Genomic DNA, 22,232 nt, shown 5'->3' with positions numbered 1-22,232 from the left:
TGCTTCCATGTCTGGTCCATCTCTTTCTCCCAACTTTAATACCAGTTTCATCCATACTGACATTCAACAAGATCGGTGTGAGGTCATTTCATTATCTAACTGCAGTATTTGTCTAGAACCATCCTGAGCATCCTAAATCTGTTAAAACTGATGAGAGAATACTTTCAAGTCCCACTTTATTACAAATTCTGAACCAAAATAATTTTTATAATTTGGTTTTTGCACCATCGGTGTAATTGTATGTTAGCTTCACTTTTCTATAATGTATTCCAGTACTTGTAATTTTATTACATTTGATCAAAACTTTTCTTTTTATATACTTCATATGCTCTATGGAATTCTATAAATACAATTACCATAGCCTTGCCAGTTACCCAGTGTTTCTAATTTAATTGTCTCATCGTAAATTTCACATCTGTCATGGATCTTTCACAATGAAATGCACATTGTGCATTCTGTTAATTAAGAATATTTAACAGATGTTACAGCACTGAGTATCAGTACTCTGTAATTGTGGCATATTTTCCAGTCTCTTCTTTTGTATTTGGTTATCACTCCCTTGTTCCAATCATCTGGTATATAATTTTATTCATAGAGATGCTGGGTTTTTGGACTTTGTCCATCGTCTGGATTTAAATAACTAAAAAAAAACACAACATTCCGGAAACTGGATCTGTTTCCGTCCTCAGGTGAGGGAAGACACCTACTCTGTTGGGTCCCTTAGAAAGAGCTAGCCTCAATCACTGGATTCTTAGTTATTTAGAATCCGTACAATGGCCAAAGTCCAAAAACCCAGTATCTCTGTGTGTTATACACCATTGTCAGAACCCTATAGTATGTAATTATATTCATGTTTAATACATAAAAATAATTCAATGAAAATAATTTTTTAACGCAGCATTTTTGAGAATGATGGAAGGAAATAAATCCAACACTGACAATGGGTATAAAATATAGGTAATGGGGAGAAAATAAGTTCCTTGCTACAGTTTAGTTACACAGCCTCCAGCCACGTTTCATGACGATAAACCTTCCTTGGACATACATATTTGGGAAGTTCTATGATACTTCTTTAAGCAATTGAATACTTAGCTCTGTAGTATAATGATTCAGTTCTACCATTCAGAGGTACAGCATTGATAAAAATGAATGAATTATGAACATGTCATGTAAAAGTCAGTCATGGGCATGAAAGCTACAGTACAGAAAATTACTCGTATTCCAGAAGGTAGGAAACAGTTTTCAGGATAAAAACATCAAACGGTAGTTGAGCACATTGTATTACTCATAAAACAGCTCTAATAGAAACAGTCTTTGATGCAGGACTTGTAAATTCCAGGATCTGTTTATGTTATTAAATTATTTATGATTTCATAAGAATATATACCATGTGAGTGTGCTCGATTGTTTGACTTTGTGCATAACTATATTTTTAGTTTGGTCGGGTTGTAATTATTCTAAAATGATCTGGCTTGGATAGTTAAAAGCAGAGAGAAGGTAATTTCATTGTCACTGCTTTCTGCATCAAATTCTGTACAGGGTGCACCCACACATTTGTCAGGAAGTACATTAAATCTGGTAGAGGCAGAGTAGCAGTTGTAGTGACGGCAATGGTGGTGAAATGGTGGTAACAGCAGTAGCTGGGAGTGATTTCCGGCTTCAGTTGAGGTTTGAGGTCGAAAAATTACTACGGACTCACTGTATAACACAATATTGGGCCGTGCATTGCTCAGGCAGTTAGTTGCCAGGTTCCTACCTCAGCTGCCTGGGTTCGATCCCAGGTCAGGTCATGTGGGATTTGTGGTTGACAAAGTGGCACTGAGGCAAGTTTTCTCTGAGTACTTTGGTTTCCCCTGCCAATTCTCATTCCACCAAATTCTTCATACTCAATCATCACCTGGGGCTGGTCCATTAGGGCAATTAGTGACCAACCTACCAAATGGACTCAGTCTCACCTCACCCCACGAAATAAAAGAGATAAATATTTATTTCACCACTACAGATTGCAATGATGGTAATAAAATATTTTTGCACAGATATATAATATAATAAACATAACAATACCGTGCTTCAGTTAGAATTAAGTTTGAAACAAATATGAATCATCAGTAAATAAACGTCATGTCTAGCGAGATATGTAAAATCAAGTAGAACACATTTGGAAAATATGTGCACTTAAAACTGAAGGAGACCACACCTTTCCATCCTCACATAATTTTTGGTCTGAAACACTTCAAAAGCGAGATTTGACTAACGGTTCGTTCCCATTTATGAAATGTTGGTTACAGGATAATTTTTACATAATTCATACAGATTTCCCATTATCTTACCACTAACAACATAAAACCAACTCTTATCACGCATTTCATAATACTGTATCTGAGGTTCTTACAGTGGTCATTATCTTCAGGGCTCATAAAGAACCGAAGCAACAGGAGCCTCGCCCCCAAGTCAATACACATAATCTTCTGGAATGCAAAGCCGTGTAATTGGATAGATGTCCACCGAAGTTTCAGAAGAACGCAATGTCCTTATCTTCAGGGTTCTAAGAATAAACCAAGCAAGAAACTAGCAAGAAGCAGGAGGCTGTACTTGCCATCTTCTTCGACCCTAAAGGCGAAGGCAGTACGTTCTTCCAAAATGTCTGTGGACTTCTACCGGACTACACGACACTACATTATGAAAGACAATATTCTTCAAGTTCACAATACTTTTCCTAAAATAGAACTGCACTCACTCATTTGATAAGATTATTATTTTGGAATAGTATTTTCAATATTGTGACATGTCTAACCGTTACTGGGCAACGGGAAGTGGAACGAGTTAACACGAAAACAGACCCTCGATAAACGGTCGGTTGCCAAGTTACGCAACAGTAAGGAAAGCGGTGTTTCTCCATGCCGTGCCCAGTAGAGCCGAAGTGAGCCGAGCCGAGTCGAAGCGCGCTGGTTTGTACTCAGAAATAAACAACTCTTGGCAGCGTTGTCCAGCAACGCAAACACGGCGTTTACGCAACAGTGAAGCGGTGTGGGTTTTCCGCTGTCCGATTGAGACTTTATAAAGGAGACCGAAATGCGTAAAGAGAGAGTTAAAATGTAGCCGTCGCCGAGTTGAGTTGTAGCGAGTGTGGATTGTGAAGCCAGTTAGAAGACAGTTGAAACATAGAAGCAGTCGCGGGAAGAAGAATGGAACGTGTGTTATACTGAAGATAGTGTGAAGAGATATCGTGTAGGGTTTGTAAAGTGTGTAAACCCGTACCAGTGTTATAAGTATTTGTAGTTACGACTTTATGTTGTTAAATAAACCAATTAACAATCAGAACGGCGTCTTCATTGGCAAAACACGTTACAATATAAAAAATAGTGTAAAGACAAGGCCGCGGCACGTTGTTGTATTATGTAGCTCCTCAACTGTAGCGAGCTGAAGAGGTGCACGGTTGGTCGTAGCAGTGTGACGAGCTGAATAGCTCCGTTGCTGAACAGAAATAACTCTGGAATTCCCCTTTAGTAGCAATGATACAACATATCTAAACTTGTAGACTTAGTTAGATACGTGTGCAGACAAAATGTTCTGTCTGTCTAAGCATTGAAGGTTGATCATACTGCCGCACTTACCTATCAGCAGTTTGACTGCCTCTACTGTTCTTACGCCTCCCTTCGCTCTCTTCGAACTTCAGAGCTTAGCCAGACTGTACTGTTTGCACCCATACGAAAACCAAAGATTCAAGAAAATCACTTAATATGCAATTAACTAACTTTAAGGACCAAAGTACTTCTTCAGAACCTGATAATCGCTCAGCTAATTGTAGCCATTCTTTTTGTACTACTAGTTCCGGTCGAGAAATCCGACTCCTTTCAGGACGTGTTGACTGGCCGTGACTTGGGTGATTGTGGGGGTCTCGGGGGTAGGACGGTGAGCACTCAAACACCAATTAGCAGCTTCAAGTCCTTATTTGAATTCACTATTCAAGTCATCAATACGCCGTAGTGATCAGCTTAATTGATTATTAGGTCTGGACCACGTGGAAAAGTGAAAATTCTTGATCCTTCCGGGACTCGAACTCCGACCCGTCGGTCCTGCAGCTAATCGCTGTACCGGCTACGCTACCCCGGCTTCAAAAGTTTATGGATATGAGATAGATAATAACTATAACAAATAATAATATTTACAGTTACATTTCACTATGCTACAACCCGAAAGGTCGCGGAATCTGATCCCGATGAGGTCATTGGATTTCTTTTTCAATTTACCTAATCCTTCCAGCCACACTATGGTCCTGGGGTCGACTCAAGCTCTAATAGAAATGAGTACCAGGAATATTCTTGGAATGTTCTTGGGGGTAAAGGGCGGCCGGGGCGACCGGCGCTTAAGGCTGACAACGTTACTGCCATCTATGAGCCGATTGTCTAGAAAATGTGGGAGCCTCAACATCTCACAACCGTATGGTCCTCCACGGCTCGCTACAGGGATAGCATTGCTTTTACTTTTTACAGTTATATTTGGGTTGCTCTCTGCCCCCACAGTACCTCCGTGCATGGTACTACTCTAAGACTGAATACTGAAGATGTATGAATCATGGTATTCATTATGAAGCCAGACCTGTTCAAAGAGGATGATTCATTTACATTTTCTGTAGCAGCTTTAGATTGCAATTAAGTGCTGTCTTCGAATCGTCAAGGTATTAACACAAAGCAGTGTACTGAAAGGCCGACCACAGTGGCCGCGCGGTCTAAGGCACGAAACGTCTTCGCCCACTCGAACACTGGGGTCATGGGTTCGAATCCCACACAAGGCATGGATGTCTGTGTGCGTTTATTCTGCGTTTGTATTGTTCTGTGCCTTGCGACGGGCTGACCCCCGTCCAAGAAGTCCTATCGACTGTCTAGAGGATTTAGATACTGAAAAAGCGACCAAGGTCCAACAAAGGGGCTATAGAGACATAGATTGATAAACGGTGACTGTACATCTGTTGTGTTTGGAACTTCATACGTAATTTCCAGTTCCCTTTCCTGTTCATGCGTGTCTCAGTCCGGTATGACCCACAGTGAGTCGTAGTCATGTGTTAGGATAAGTATACAAATTAGTCTACTGACGAATGCAGTGCTAACGAGTACTTCCTTCTGTACACCGCTGAGGTAAGAACTAGTTCTATTTGACGAACGGTAGTCTGACCCCCGCACATGCTACTTCAACGCCTGGTGTTTCTGAAGTGAAAAAGATTGTGAAAATATTATTGAGGCTGCACTTAGACACAAATGGGAAGACATTTTGGTTTAAAATCAGTGATATTCGCTCAGAAGTGAGTGTAGTGATGCCGATACTTAAAAATTTTATGAAGAAGCCACGACGAAAACCGTGAGTAACAGCGCATCTAAATAGGCAACAGAATCCAGAGTCATAACTATATTATCCTTCTTAACCTAGTTCCTTGTAGTATAATGAAACAAGAAGTTCTGGGAAGAACTAATCTCTTAATTTCCTTTGATACGACACGGACCGCATAGAAACCGACGCCTCCAATAATTCTTCGTTGCCGGGGAAACGTCTTTACATAGTTTTTACCTAACAACGATAGCGCCGCGCCATAGCTCAAGCGGTTAGTCGCTGGCTTCTCACGGCGGCGACCCGGGTTCGATCCCGGGGTCTGGTCAAGTGGGATTTGTGGTGAACACAGTGGCTCTGGGGCAGTTTTTTTTCCCTAGTACTTCGGTTTCCCTTGCCAATCTTCATCCCACCAATTGCTCCACAATCACCCTCACCTATCATCTGGGGCTGGTGCAACAGGCCAGAAGCGGCCGCAGTACAGGGACTCAGTCCCACCCCACTACCAATAAAAAAGTAACGATAAGGGAGTCGACAGACAAACAGACTCTCGAAGAAAGCAGTCTTCTGGGATTTGGCACCGTGTATATGTGGTGTTAACCGACGTTTCGGAGGAACGTATCGCCCCCATCTTCAGGGTAGAAGAAAAAGTATAAGAATTCTGCAAGCGACAACACCGTGAGAAACGGTAAAGCAGACTGGAAATATACCAGCTATGTTGAGCAGAGAGGGAAGGGGGGAAGTGCAAGTAAACAAGTGAAAGCAGTGGTTGGGGAGGGGTAGGGGAAGGGAGCTGGGACAAGCATGGTTTAGTGTATCTCTGCTCAACATAGCTGGTATATTTCCAGTCTGCTTTACCGTTTCTCACGGTGTTGTCGCTTGCAGAATTCTTATACTTTTTCTTCTACCCTGAAGATGGGGGCGATACGTTCCTCCGAAACGTCGGTTAACACCACATATACACGGTGCCAAATCCCAGAAGACTGCTTTCTTCATAGTCACCGCCGTGAAAGCCTCAAATCTTACAAACAGACTCTCCTTTGATAAGACAAGGATAGCAGGGGAATTCACGATTCCAACAATTCTTCCATTGTTTTCGTGTATTTGTTGCCGCAGTAACGTGTTTACAGAGCCGTTGCCTCTCAACGAAAGAAGGGTTATGCTTTACCGAACCTGTGGTAGCAACGATAGGAGGGATACACGTACAGACACACAGACTAATGGGAAGGATTTATGAAGTGCGCCCCTGACATGGGAGCTGGTGCCATTACATACACACCAAATTTCATAAAGATTGGTTCAGTCATTCAAAAGTTGATATGTGGGTGGAAGGAATTCACAGACACACAGACAGCATGGTAATCTCATAAGCCTACTTTCATTTTAAAAAAGAAAATTAGGCTAAGAAGGCTGTGTTATGACAGCCATAACAATTTTCATAAACCTCTGTGAGCCGGTTTAGAAGTAACTAAGTTATACGTGTACATGCGTATTCACATGGTGACGCTACAAGTCAAACAGAAATGAAATTGGGATTTGGGCTATTCGCATTTGTTTTCTAACCATTCTGATAGATCTATAGTAATATTCGTGATTAAGGGTACTCAAGTTACTTCAGAATATTTTCGTTACTTTATTATCTTATTGAGTATCCTCATCGTTCATCTGGAACAAAACAGTAATGAGTAGGTGGTATTCTATACTGTAATAAACGAAAGTGACAAGAGGTACACTCTTAAGTTTATCAAGTTTACGTAAAACAGGAATCAAACTAGTGATATTCTCCCATGTCAAATTGCAATACGATTTGTGCGTTTATGGGAAAACTCTATTAATAGCAATATGCAAACTAAGATATTGTGATATGACGACTGAAGGCCGGAATAGTGGAGCCAGAGAAGACGTCCATTGCTAAGCAGCGGCAATGGATACGCAAGCAACAATAGAGGAATTGTTGGGAATAATGTTTTCTATTCGGTTCGTACAAGGTTTAGCTGGAAAAGTAAGCGACCAAGGTTTTCCGTGGTTTTCCTCGGTACTAGAGCAAATGCTGAGTTGATAACCAAATTCCACGTTGCACTGCATGCCTCACATGCAGCCCTCCCATTGTTAACATCAAATTTTTCGCCTTAATATAGCCCTCCCAACGTTAGCAAAAACAAACAAACAACAAAAAAATCCGATCATATGCTCTATCTTTACCAGAAGGTCAAGCGGGCACTGCCTGGGAACCTTCAAAATTGGAGATATAGTTTATTCCCCCCCAATGTAGTGTCTCTCACTACTACCCCCACTTCTTCGCTCTCTCTCTCTTGAAAAGTAAGTAGTAATCCTCGTGGAGTCGGAGTCGAACACCTCCACCGTGACCTTGCGAATGGGAGGCGAGGCAGTAAAATATGGTCGCCGAGTCCAAATGGACTCTGACCCGAGAAAGACTATGATGGCAAGGCCAGCAGCATATACAAAAGACCGACCCGTCCTCTCGTGATAGAGGGCGCCCCACATACCAAGACTGTAACTGCCACACAGTAATAAATATCTGGCCATGAGCCCAAGATTGGGCTCGGCACCAAGACTTTCTGATTGACCGTGAGTCGCAATGTGACTTTGACTCTGACTTTGGAAAAGTCAGTCGAGTTCCGGAGTTCCGAGTGAGCAGTTAGTCGAGAGTTCAGCTCTGCAGGTAAGGTTGAGAAGATGGCGCTGTCAGTCGGCAGTCGGGTTGTGAAGAGAAGACTTTACGTGTGCTGTCGTGCAGTGACAGTTGGAGTGTGTAATTCAGTGAGACTGTTATAGATCCGGTGTTAAAATTCGTTGCTAGGAAATGGATAGTGGAGACTGTAATAGACTGAGGACACTAGAGTGTATAACAGTGAACTGTAAAGTGTGGAAATAGCAGNTTCATAGTCACCGCCGTGAAAGCCTCAAATCTTACATAGTGCTATAGTTGTTTGTAGTAGGACCTGTAAGTGGTTAATAAATCCAATAATCTGAAACCCTGTCTATAGTCACGCACGTCCCTAAAACGTGTCAGTATATTATTGATCAATACGGCTGAAAGTTGGAATTTCCCAGTTAATTTGGTGAAAGTTTCTCATAACAAATTTTGATAGAGCTTGCTAAAGAGTTTATGGGGTACTTGGAAAACTACATTAATGGTCCTTTGTGAACAAGGATTTATTATGGATTAGTATGACTGAAACTTATCCAGTAGATTTTATTGCAGTCTCCTATATGGATTTTCAACAAAACTTCCGGAGCCGTTTATGGTATTCCATGAATAGAGTTTAGTTGGGAAAAGTCAGTAGTAATTCGTATGGAGGCGGGGTCAAATACCTCCACCGTGTCCCTGCGAGGCGTAGGAGGCGACAAAGCGGGAAGTCTCAAATCTGAGACAGTAAAATACGGTCGTGAGTCCCAAGGGACTCGGACCTAAGAAAGACTGCGCTGGCAAGGACCAACAGCGTATACAAAACACAGGCCCGTCCTGGTATTCTTATAGTTTATTATGGCTTAAAATCGGAGGTTTCCAAAAACTTCTGATAGAAGTCTTCTACACAGAATTTCAACCTAATCTGTGGAATGGCGAATGGAATAGGCGGAAAAGTCCGTTTATGGTTTCACGTAGACCAAACTTTGTTACGAATTAGTGTGGCTGAAAATCGGAACCAAGGAACAAAGTTTAGTAGAAGCCTTAGGCAATAGCCCACATCAGCTATTTAGTAGCTAAAACAGGGACGGGTGGGGATCGCTACCAAAGCTCCAAATGTGATAAAACAATACTATGTAGAATTTTACGTCCTTTATTATTTAGCCAGAAACGCTCTTCCATGATCTCGATATTCCCGATGTTGCATATAACAGGCTTTGTTTCACTGTTTACATGACCGCGATAAACCTTAGATCGTCAGAATGTACATATTGTCACGTGTTAGTGACTAGACACGGGGTTTGGATTGATAACTGGATTCATAAAACATTTACAAGTAGTAATTATAAGTGACACTAATTTACACACTCTAAAAATCACCGAAATTACAGCATGTATAGTATAGTATAAAGTCTTTTATGTCTGCATTAGTCGTTGCTTGGAAGCGGCTTATAACAATAGAGATTCCTCTGTTATCCTTGTCCTTCCCAGCTGGTTGCAATCTAGCAACTAACTGGTGTAGTATAGTAAATTGCTGCTGGCCTCGACAGCAAAAGCAGTCTCAGTTCCGAGTCCCACGGTACTCATCACCAAATTTTGCTGTCTCATGACTCTACTCGTAGGAGTCATACAACTCTGACTCCACTAACTTTCAGTCAGGCGGTCGGTAATATCGCTGCTGTTCCTCGCCAGCACAGTAATTCTTGGTTTAGGGTCCCATCGGTACTCTTGACCAAATTTTTCTTTTCAGTACCCTTATATGTTTTGAAGTAGGGCCTCCTCTTCAACGAGAGGAGGGGTCTGACTATTACTGGTCACTCCCTTTCTACTGCGGCGACTCGAGCGACCGTATAGAAAACACCTTTTCCAACAGTTCCTCTACTATTGCTTAACGTGACAAGCGGGTTGTTGCCTAGCGCCTGCGTGTGTGTTGATGTGGACGCGTAGCCAGAAGATACGGCTGCTGATAGCCAACGGCAGCATCTTCTGGCTTCTCCCGCTTTAAGCCATTATCTTACAATATTAATAATATGAAGCCATTTCGTTCTTGCAGATCATGCTGCCACTGTCGAGAGTGTGTGCTGTACTTCTGCTCGTCATAAACCCTGCGCATTCCACCGTCACCGATTTGACTCCAACATGCGCAAAAGGTTGCAAATGTCTTGGGCCATGGGCAAAATGCATCAGGGGTAATGTCAAGGATCTACCAGGACATTTTGGGCCCCAGATTGAAACCATATCTCTCCAGTCTTATAACATAGTTTCCATAGAAGCCAACGCCTTTTCAGAATTCAAAGTCCTTAATTTGTGGAAACTTGACATACTTAATTGTGAAGTTGTTACAATAAAGAGGAATGCCTTCAATGGTTTGCAGGAACTTCTGTCCCTGCATCTAGACAACAACGAAATAGAAATAATTGAAGCGGGAGCTTTCTCTGCCCTTTTAAAATTAAACACGCTGAGTTTCCAACACAACAAATTAAAAACTTTAGATTCTGGTATGTTTGACGGCCTCGTGAGCTTGAATTTGTTGAATTTAAACGACAATTTACTGAAGAGTTTGAAACCAAGGTTATTTGAAAAAGCACAATTTCTGACAACGATTCTCGTAAAAGAGAATTGGATCGAAACTGTAGATAGAAGCATTTTAGAAGGGCTAAATAAAACAGCACAGCTTTACATAGGCAAGAATCCTCTTGTTTGTAACTGCGCCCTCAAGAAGGAATGGCCCCTTCTGCGTGACAGAATTGTGGGGGCCACATGTCTCTCACCGAGCAACTTAGCGGGCAGCAGCTGGAACGTTCTTGAAGGCCTAAATTGTGACCCCAGCAAAGAAAACTAAGTACACGTAGAAATGGAGTGCGGGCCTATGTGAGTTGTTCATAATTTGAGATCGAATAGAAACTCTGAAGAAACCAGCAAAATCCACAGAATATGACAAGTAGGAATGCTTCATATGAGTGTGATAATGTAAAGTTAAGAGTGGAGTGGAAGTGAGTCTTTTGGTATTGAGCCCTTCAACGGACCTATTGTAATAGTTCTTCGTGATAAGGATATGACAGGCGAGCATTGCAAGAATAATGGCTGGCAAAATAAATTAAAAGTATTTAGAGAAAGACTTTATTCTCAACAAGTCTCAGTTGGAGTATCCTAGGTTTGAACTTGGCCTGCTCAGTTACAAGCGAGTAATTAAACTCCTCAGACATGGTAAGGAATTCCTAAACATATATCCATGGAGTACTTTTTGTTATTTAATGGAATTTATCTTCAGAACAGTATATATTTCCAAGCACAGTGGCCGCGCTGTTTGAGGCTCAAGAAGTGTTCGCGAGCTCAAACACTGAAATCGTTGGTTCGGATCCCGCTTGAGGTACGGATGTCTGTCTGCTTTTATTCTGTTTGTGTTGTCCTGTTTAGGTAGTGACCTTGCGATGGGCTGATCACCCGTCCAAGGATTCCTACCAACCATCATCATCATCGGCAAAACAGCCATTCTTGAGCCATAGCCTACCTTAGAAGGCTGTACCAAATTGCATCCAGTTTTCACTTCTTTGAATTCGCAGCAGTAATTATTTTACAGAGCAAGGTCATCAGCCTTGCGTCCAACCCCATACCTCTAGGTTCATATCTCTGTATTTATGTCCCCCAGTGACAGGGTGGCATAGTTATGCGCCCAGGCACCGGGTTTCCTTTTCGTTGCCTTCTACGGCTCGCAGGGTTACGGTGGAGTTATTATAACCCACCTCCACAAGTTGATCAACTGCCTGTAACGTTTACAATTTCATAATTAATTCTAAATATGATAAGGTCAAGAAGCCTAATCCATCAAGGTAGAAGAAGAAGAAGAAGAAGAAGAAGAAATGTTACTCATAGAATGTGACAACTCGTAGTAGATACAGCTTCTGTCTGAAGTGTTTTTTAACTACTCGATATTTCTTGAAATGTAATTTACAACGAATGAGGAGCTTCATAGAAAGATGTGTAGTTATCTTACCGTCGATTCAGTTTAGTTAAGACACTTATATACTAAAATTAGTGCAAATTTGTTCATTTCGACCTCAAATACTTTATACGCACAGAAGGACTGTCGTAATCATATTGAAACAAATATAAAAAAAAAGGAAAAATAAGTTGTAAACATTTCCACTCTCCTTCATGTTATATTGTTTATTGATAAAATTTTGTCATTAAAAGTTTTACTGTTGATAGTGAGTGAAATGTTTGGTATGCTCCGACGTTAACTTTTCCCTTCACAAACTCCGCTCAAAGATAGAATTTCACACTGAGTTTTTGGACTTTGTCTATTGCCTAGTATTCTAAGGAACACAACGTTTAGGAATCTGGATCAGTCCCCAGGTGAAAGGATGTGAGGCACCTACTCTGCTGGGTCCATTTCAGAGAGCTAACCTCAATCACTGGCTCCCAGCCCAGTCTAGTGACACTATCATTAGAACTGGCCAGAATATAAACTCAAATAATTATATGTGTATTTACCTTAAGTCGCGTTTATATTCTCTTCGAAATTCCATATATTCAATGGTAATGTGTAGAAATATTTCCATTTTATTTAAAACTGAAATGTTTTCAGAAAAAAAAAAAGATATACCGTAAGCGAGAAAAATATCTGTAAAACTGTTACTAGAGGATGAGTCGACCCCAGGACCATAGTGCAGCTGGAAGGATTAGGTAAATTGAAGAAAATCCACCTCATCGGGATTCGATCCCGCGACCTTTCGGCTTGTAACACAGTGCCTCAACCAACTACGCTACCACGTGTCCCCACCGCTGACTTACATCTGCAAATAAAAGTAGTATGACATTACGCAAAGATCTTGAAGCGTCATGCACTGTACATGTAAGGCACAGGAACATGCATGTGTGTATATTATCATATCTCTATGGGTGCATGTTTATATTTGAGTATAAGGAATGTTCCGGAGTCGCTCTCTTAAGAAATTAATCGCTGTATAATAAAAACGGGCACTGAATCTGCGCGAAAAAAAAAGTCTTGTAGGAACTTAATCTGCCCCACAACTGAAATACTGCGGCATGGTAAAAGTGTACGCAACACGTCACCGGTATTTCCTTCCAAGTTCTCTTCGGTACCCGCCTTGCTACGAACCGGTTGTGATCAACACGCGTCAGACGAGTGTTAACTGTTCTACGGAGATTCATAGGAAACTGGGAAGGTTACTGCCAGGTTTATAATTCAGACAAAGATTACTGGTTTAGTTATGAAGGTTCTGCTTCTGTATACTTCGTGGTATATATTCAGAAAATAGAGAACATAGAATTCCGTAAAAAAAATAAAACCAGGCGATATTTAGGACCTCACATAACGAAGGACTTTGTGTCTGTCATGAGCCTTATGATATTGTTATGAGGCTTTGCTGGACAAGGGGAAGGCATTGGAGAGATAAAGAATTCTGGGAAACCCCTTAGAACAGTGCTTCTCAACCGCCGGGCCGCGGCCCAGTAATGGGCCCTGGCATCAATTATACTGGGCCGCGAGAGGTTCTTCTGGAATTTGTCATCTTCATTTTCTAAGCATTTTTCATGAATAAATATTTTATAGTTAGCTTAATGCATGAACTTTAACAAAACTGGAAAGGTATTTACGAGTAAATTTGTTGGGACTGGGCCCTCGTCTTATAAAGAAAGAACTTACCGGGCCGCGGTCTCATAAACGTTGAGAACCACTGCCTTAGAGGACCGAGAAGAGAGGACTACAATATTAAAAATCTTAAATGGATAGATTGTAAGGCTGAGAGACGAAAAATGGAATTATCTGAGGATCATGTCTAATTGCAGTTAGCGGTATTCAGCCCTTGGAGTATACTACTATAAAAATATCAGGTGAAGAATTTGATATATGAAATATTTAAGTAAGGATAAAATAAAAGCTATGACCTTCAGTGGGAAATGTTTTGTACTTAAGTACCGTATTTACGCATGTATAGGCGGCACATTTTTTTGCCAAAAATTCAAGAGGAAAACTGGGGTGCGGCTTATATTCGAAATATTCGAAATCACACTTCATTTAAAAAAAATTATATTCATAATTAGTAATACAGGGTGTTCTACTCCTGAAATAATATTCCAAGAAAATTATTTTTTCTATAATTTCTGTCTGAAAATTGTGCTGCGGCCTATACACGCACGCGGCCTATACATGCGTAAATACGGTAATTGTAAATAACCAACGAAGGCAAATATATTTTAATTATATGAGTTTCGACATCTCTTTTCATTTTAACGCAAAAGGCAAAAGATAAAGCTATACCTGTAGGAGACCGTGAAGACCCATAGGATTGTGAGACGTCGATGTTCCCACATTTTCTCTAGACAATGGGCTCACAGATGGCGGTGTGGTTGTCAGCCTTACTCGCCGGTCATCCTTTATCCCCAAGGAAGATTCCTGGTACTCATTTCTGTTAGAGGCTGAGTCTACCCCAGGGCCATAGTGCGGCTGGAAGGATTAGGTCAGTTGAAAAATAAAATGCCCTCATCGGGAATCAGACCCGCGACCTTCCAGCTTGTAGAATTCATTGTAACGTATATATTAAAAAGAAACTGATGTATTTAAAAATATACACAGCCCGCCTACTAGTCTAGAGGTAGCAGAATATGCTGTACGCTTACTGAAGGAAAAGTATTAAGGCTTCATTGTTTATTGTTCTTACACACTCTAAACAAGAATAAAATGTACATATAAACTGTTTAATATGTGGTTCGAAGTCGTACTTCAACAGATCATTATCCCGAAGAAAAAAAAAAAGAAGTTTGATTTTAACGCCGCCTAAAGTCAATAACCAGTTTCTTCTTTTTCTTTCGTTCTTTATTTCTTGCTGAGATTGTATCCATGGTTTATTGTTCAATATAAAAGTCCGAAAAAGTTCTTTTAACATAAACGTAATTTAATTATCTAACGGAGAGAGCGTCGCTTGAAGTTTTTCTGGGAAAGATGAGACATCCAGGGAAAGAGCTTAACAACCTTCTGAGACTGTTTTTACCGATCGCCTTGGAATATTCGGGAGAGAATACTATTTAGAAATCATTTTGTTTTTTATTAATTTCGACATATTGCTTTGTATAAGTCGATCGTGAGACGATTTTTGGTCGATCTCATAGGCATATAAGGAAATTATACGTGAAAAGCATGTAAATTCACTTGTAATATAATATGATTATATTCAGATTTTGAAGGGAAAATACCTATTAGTTATTCCTATTTTTCTGTTCTTAACGAACAAGGTAAGTCTATACTTTCAGTGTATGTTGCTTTTGCAACGAACATGTGTCGTGTTATTTTTACCAATATTTTTATTTAAAGCGAGGTACGACGATAGGAGGGGCTGGTAGATCAATGGCAGTTTTGACCCTAAAAAGTCGATCACAACCTGTTCGAAGTTGGACATGCCTGGTAAAAATTATTCATATACCATACAGAGACCAATAAACATTCTGATTCGTAAAAATATCCTCAGATACAGCAGCGGCTGACCCCAGCTGTCCATGATGTTCTGGATGGCATTTAGGACGAGTATTGCATTACACATTGCCCAGTATTTGTGGTGGCGTATGGTATCCTATGGTTAGGGAAAGGTATTACTAACAAAAGAGAAAAATAAATAAACCCTCAGATCCCAAGTTGCAAGTCATGTGTATGGGATTTCACAATGAATGTATCTTCCAAACATGCACGCTATTTCTTCCATAAAGAAACGAAAAGCCTTAAGCTTCTTGCATGTCTTTCACAAGGACTGCGTTAAAAGGAACAATTACGTGTAATATGCATGTCTCCCATTTATAATTATCGTTAAATAAATAGAGTTTACGTCAGTTTTAAATACAACACGCAACATTCTTATGACTAAGCACTGAAGGAAACCCATTCATGTGAACCTGAAAAGCCGACAGCATTATTTTGTGCATCACTTGTGTAACCTCACATGAACTACGTACAAATGTATACAAAGGGATCTAACTACGCACCACGGAATAAAAATGAAAGATCGCGTAAAAATATTAAATGGAAGCAAGCGTACTGTAAAATTGCTATTACAATAATAAGCCTATTAACAAACAAAAACCAAACTACGTGGCCTGTAGTCCGTAAGAGAACTATACCAACTGAGCCACCGCTGCTTGTCGGCGAAGTTAGTGCCAACTATTGCGGATAGAGTGTGTCACGTGGTCAGCGCAACGGATACTCACGGCCGTTAATCTCCGTTTTCTAGACCGGAGCCGCTATTTTCTTGAAATAGCTCCTCAATTATCCTCACGAGGCTGAGTGGACCCCGTTTGAGATCCACTACTTCTCAGAAAATCTGGTAGCGCAGGGGAATCTAACCCGGGACCTCTGAATCTGTAGTCAGGAACTCTGACCACTAGACCACAGAGGCGGTCTGTAATAAGCCTATTACTATTTCATAGTTAGGAGATGCTGAATGCGTGAACTTCGTGGTTAAGATCTATGGGTGACAGCAGACAAGGTTTTGATTGGATTGCTTCCCGGGAAGCGGCCAGTCCGATAAAAGTGATAGTTTGGAACGAAGAACCTCTCATGGGGTTTGAGATATGTTTCTGAGAGAAGAGCCACATTTATGTGTAAGGCTTGCAGCTGTTTACTGAGCTCATAGCGCTGCTTCCAAATGCCGTTTGCATTAAATGCTATGACTCTGAGCGGCATGTGAATTCTAGCAACCATTTTGTTTCATTAAGTTAAGCACCAATTTTCTAATGACCATTACTCTGTCTTCTTCTGACACAGCTTTAGTGAGTCCTGCCATGATCTCACGCACTACGATGGCGACAGTGCCACTGTTGACGAACTAGGAACCTGTACTGCCAGACCTGTCTTCTGAAATTCCTTTTGTGGCAGATACTGCTGCTCTGTCTGTGTTGCTTGTAGTTGCTGGTGTTGAATGTCTCGAGGCAGTGCAGCTGCGTAGGTCTGCTTTGGTGAGGTGAACTTAGAGGAAAACGTCCTCCCAGAGGGTCCCTTGGGACTGTCGCCTGCAAGCCTGTTTTTCGATTCCCGGCGGTGGCACTCATAAATAATAAGCGCAACTGTTCTGGAACCTTCTATGTAATGGCTACCAGGGGTTTTGTTCCCGGGTGCAGCCAACAACTAATTCCTTTTTAGTTCACAAGTTTAAAACTTGTCGAGTTTTACCTTCACTTCCCCCATACGCCTCCTTCTTCTGCAGACTTTGCTTACGTAAATGTACGGGATATTTTTACTTTCTCTGCTCTAGTTCTTATGAGATAAGTCGCTTAACGTAAGAGTATTATATATATTTTTAACATACGTAGCGGATTTAGATCAGCTTAGAAAGCTGCATAAGGAAAAACTGGACGCCGCTTTGCTTCCTTTATTATATGTATATATGAGGTCTGACAATAAAGTTTCCGGACTGGTATGGGGAAAAAATAAATACAAGGGAATAAAATTGTTTTATTCCTATTCAAATTAATCTCCGCCTACTTGAATATGTTTGTTGAATCGTTTAAATATCCTTTTTAAAGAGTCGTCAAAGGCCTTTGGAGGAACAGCGTTCAGCGCGCCTGTCGCATTTTTGATTCTGTATTTCAGTATCCCGTTGCAATTGTTCAAATTAGCGTCCATTGTTTATCTTCCGTCAAAATTGAAACACTTTTACATTCTACGCTTCAACACTACATGTTTCGGCCCCAAACGGCCATTTTCAGTGTTTTTATGTTACAGATATTTTACTAAAACTGTGTTAAAAACTGCTACACTGTTTTAATTCGTGTTAAAATCACACGTTGTAGTCTTCTTTTTAAGTAAAACTAGATAAAATCATTTAAAATTTATGTTACATATTATTTCACCTCACCCGGGGTATCGTCATTTTCGTAAATGTATCAAGGTGTTTTTCTCGGCAGCTTGCCCCTCACGTTCGTGGTCTAATTTCAGTTTTTGACTGCCATCTGTAATTTATAAATCCTATGTACTGTTGTTTTCTATTTGTTAGGTATTATTTTTCTTAATGTCTTCAACATCCTGAAATCTTTTTCTCTGAGGGCAGTTTTCAACTTAGGGAAGAGCAAAATTCAATAAAGGAATTGGGATTTTCTTGACGAGTCTGGATGAAGTAGAGCCATGATGTGAGCCTCCGTTGCTTCTGCTTATCCGTGAGTCTTTGCGCAGATCTTCATGAAGGATTTCAAGAATCGCCTCCTTATTGACATGTCATTCATCCGCCATCATTCAGAGACCATCGACGATCTCGTATCACCATTTCACGGACATTTATGATTATGTATAATTTCGAGAGGTCGAAGGACTCCCGCTTTCAGATCATGCAGAAGATCCTTACGTCCTTCTCAGAATCATGTAACGAATCAGATACACTGTTTCGACTTTTGGCTTCATCACAATAAACAATTTGCCATATTTTATATTTTTTTTGTGTTGTTTTACCCAGTTTAAAACAAAATGCCATATTCATTATTTCCTCCATGGGTGAAAAAGTGGCAGCAGTAAAAAGATGGTAAAAGTATCCTTGTAACAGGCCGTGAAGGCCCATAGGGTTGTGAGATGTTGAAGCTCCCACATTATCTAGGCAATCGGCTCACAGATGGCGGTGAATTTGTCAGCCTTACGCGCTGAACGCCCTTTACCCCAAAGAAGATTCCTGGTACTCATTAATGTTAGAGGCTGAATCGAACCCAGGGCCATAGTGTGGTTGGAAGGATTAGATCAATTGAGAAATCCAGCAACCAGAACTAACTCACTGAGCTGCTATTCATGAACTGTAAGTGATTCGACCTGCTGACACTTGTCAATTTTTGGTAAGAAGTATAACTACACTTACATCGCAGTAGTTCGTTTCACAACCTAATATGAATGCTGCTGTACCAGTCAGGGAACTCGATTGCCACACCTCGTAGTCTGAATGACCGGTTAATACCCTATAGAGATTATGCTTATATATCCTCTCAATGCGACCACACCAATGTGACACGCTTTGTAAATGCCAACTTCTNACAGTGACCCTGGATTTGACTTAGTTTGTAACAGAAATGAGTAACAGAAATCTTCATGCTGGTAAAAGGCGGCCGGCTAGCACATAAGGCTGACAACCGCACCGCCATCTGTGAGTTGATTGTGTAGAAAATGTGGGAGCTTTGACGTTTCACAACCCTATGGGCCTCCACTGCCTGTTACAGGGATAGCTTTACTTTTTTTAAATATAAGAACTAAGTTTCTTTTTAAGGCAATATTTATTGAATCACTGAAGGATTAATGTGTTTAAGATTGAACCAACCGCTTGGGTTATTTGCAGTTTTCAGCTCATAGAATCCTTCCAGACGTAAATATAGGCGCACGAAGAGTGGAAGGATGTCCTATGAATTGTGGTACAGTCAGGATGTCGGTGGATGGACAACCCAGTTTATATAATTTGGCCTGATGAATGCAAATGCAGCTCAATTCTTTAACTGATAAATTAAGTACTCTCGGTACTAACTCGTGTATAATTGCGTACAATGCGTTTCTGGGCTTAGGGTTATCTTCAAATGAAATAATCTCTCTTGACCACTTAAACAGCTATTTTCAATTCCACGCAGTGCCCTTCTTGAGAAACTAATATTGAGTGAGGTAGTGCATAAATCCCCAACCATTTATGGAACCACTTTGTCCACAAAAGTCAGCAAAATTAAAACTCATTCAGCTAGTCACGCATTTTCCAGCTTTTTACGGAACCCAAAGTTTAATTACAATGTCCACTGGAAACTATCCTGCAACAGAGATTTCGCATGTCACTGTGCTGCTGGGCTTGCGTGCAAACAAATGCTCAAGTCATGAAACGCAACGAAAATATCGTTACAAATGCAAGAATGTGTAAGACGGACATTACACTACGCCATAGCAGGATCGTTCTACGAACTCGAGAGCCACTTCTGCGTGGTAGAGGACAAACACGCCGGATTGTCTATATGCATTCTTTGCATGAAATTAAAAGTGCAATATGGAGGTCTTTCTCTGCAGAATGTATTCTGACCGCATTTTTGTTTTCTGAGGAATCTGCAATAAAATTATTGGGAGAATTAAGTAGGTCCCTATTGGTACAATGCTATTTTATATATTCTTCTACTTCTTCTTCACGACGTGTCACAGTCAGTCACGACGGTTCCGACTTGCCATGCTCTTTCCAACTTTTCAAGGTCTTCTTAGTTCCGGCGGATTTTTGGTTCATACTGCAGAATATCTTTATATATTATTTAATCAGGCGTTATATCCAAAAGGTTGATCCATTTTTGTCGGTGTTTATTTATACTTCGTGCAATTATTGAGTTTTTGGTATTATCCGCAGTGCTGTTTTGTTATTTAAAATATGTTTCGGAGACGGAATCCATTCTCAGGAACGCTGTGTTTTGAATAAAAAACAGGGCGATGTATAATATTTAAAAAACTCAATAATTGTATTATTATACAATTGTCACAAAATTTTAGCTCCTATTTATTTTATTTTGTGCTGACTACATATATAGTTTTTTCTAGTAGTTTAATTTTTAATATAGTCTAGTCTAGAGTGACTTTATTTCACATAGTGATAAAAATACAAAACTTCATACATTTTCGCCAAAGAGGAAAAGATAATCGGTAAGCGAACTAGTGATGTAAAGTATACTAATGTATTTCAATGATACCTTTCAAGATTAATTAGAAATTTTTGTTTGATACTACAAGTATTCAGCGAAATAAAAGAGAAGCGATACGTATAAATACTTACAATGGTAAGTTACAGAGAAGCATAACTGCATTAAAATGAATTAATCACACTCACTCTCTCTTGGAGCTGAGCCCTTCTTGAGAAGCCGCCAATTGTGTAGCTACTCAAGAACTTTCCATCATTTTATGGAACCCGCAAGTTCATTACCGGGGTCACAAGGGCTCTCTACTGGTCCCTATCCTGAGCCAGATCAATCAAATCCGTACATTGCACTCCTATATCTCTAAGAACCATGTTAATATTGTTCACCCACCTACGCCTTGGTCTTCCCAGTGGTCTCTTTCCTTCTGGCTTTCCCATCAATATCCTATAGGCATTACTCTTCTCCCCCATCCGTGCTACGTGCCATGTATATCCCATCCTCCTTGACTTGATCTAATTGTGTCTGATGAATAATATAAGTTATTAAGCTCCTCATTATGTATGTTTCTTCAACCTCCAGTCACTTCATCTCTCTTCGATCCAAATATTCTCCTCATCACCCTGTTCTCAAACACACTCAGTCTATGTTCCTTCCCTAACGTCACAGTCAGAGTTTCACACCCATACAGAACCGCAGGCAAATTATAATTTTGTATATTCTAATTTTTATATTTTTAGACATCAAACGAGAATACAAAAGAAAAATAATTAATACTGAAACAATATGGCATGTAATACCATTAAGAATGAATTTCTCTCTTTGAAGCTACGAAGACACGAACATTCTATTAATTACTGAACATTAAGCAAAACTATACTTTTCGCGGAAAAAGAACTTTGAGAATGAATTGTGATGTACGTTATATCCTTGATTTTATTACCCTGACCAGATATTTTTACCGGTTTCCCCAGTTCTTAAAGACCTTGAATCACTCCACGTCCTTTCACCTACCATATACACTTACAAAACTACTCATACCTTCTTCGACAACAGACGATACCTGAAATTGGTACAGGGTCGTTAAATAATCCAAGAACTAACCAACCTCCGCATACAGGAGCTGTGTTTGCCTGCTCTGTTCGCTGTTATAAACATCGTCACCGAGTCGGTACTTCAGAGGACCCAGTGCTACACATCACTCTCTTGGTCATGCTGTGTACCCTTGTTTGAAGATACAAAACTTCTGTGCAACACCTTGTTTCCATCTTAAAGGCTGAGGCAACATATTCCTTCGAAACATTAGTGTTCACATAAAAGACTAGACGTTGTTATAACCCAGAGAATCTGAACACACACAACCATAAACCCACGAAAACTTATGTGACAAACTATAGTTTTAAATAAAACATATGGAATATTCCTGAGATATATGTCTAAACCTTAACCCTGATATTATTTGTACATGCCAAATGTGACTTTAACTTCAAGATCGTTTAGCATCTTTATATTTTATTACCAAAAAAAATCAATGTTCCTTTGACAGTAGTAAAATATTCAAATATCATCATCACTGGTACGACAGCCCTTTGTGAGCCCTGGCCTTCCTCAGGATTGCTCGCCATTCTTCTCCATT

The 22,232-nt window shown here is 40.3% G+C and overlaps 2 protein-coding genes across 2 annotated transcripts in view; one reads left to right on the top strand and one right to left on the bottom strand.

Annotated features, from left to right (window-relative positions):
* LOC111875717 (apoptosis-inducing factor 3) overlaps positions 1 to 22,232 on the bottom strand; it is a 190,169-nt gene that overhangs the window by 36,948 nt on the left and 130,989 nt on the right. The window lies entirely within an intron of this gene.
* LOC111875723 (slit homolog 1 protein) lies at positions 5,156 to 12,184 on the top strand. Its single transcript, XM_033750190.1, has 2 exons — positions 5,156 to 5,299; positions 10,026 to 12,184. Exon 2 carries the CDS (start codon positions 10,029 to 10,031, stop codon positions 10,812 to 10,814), a length of 786 nt encoding a protein of 261 aa, XP_033606081.1. The 5' UTR covers positions 5,156 to 5,299; positions 10,026 to 10,028; the 3' UTR covers positions 10,815 to 12,184.

Source organism: Cryptotermes secundus, unplaced genomic scaffold (genome assembly GCF_002891405.2).
Source record: "Cryptotermes secundus unplaced genomic scaffold, Csec_1.0 scaffold590, whole genome shotgun sequence".
In the NCBI taxonomy this organism is placed as follows: Eukaryota; Metazoa; Arthropoda; class Insecta; order Blattodea; family Kalotermitidae; genus Cryptotermes; species Cryptotermes secundus.
The sequence above is the reverse complement of the archived record's forward strand: the minus strand, read 5'-3'. Positions and strand labels throughout refer to the sequence as shown.

Coding starts and splice junctions, on each gene's coding strand:
- LOC111875723 (XM_033750190.1), top strand. CDS start 10,029: ATGCTGCCACTGTCGAGAGTGTGTGCTGTACTTCTGCTCGTCATAAAC.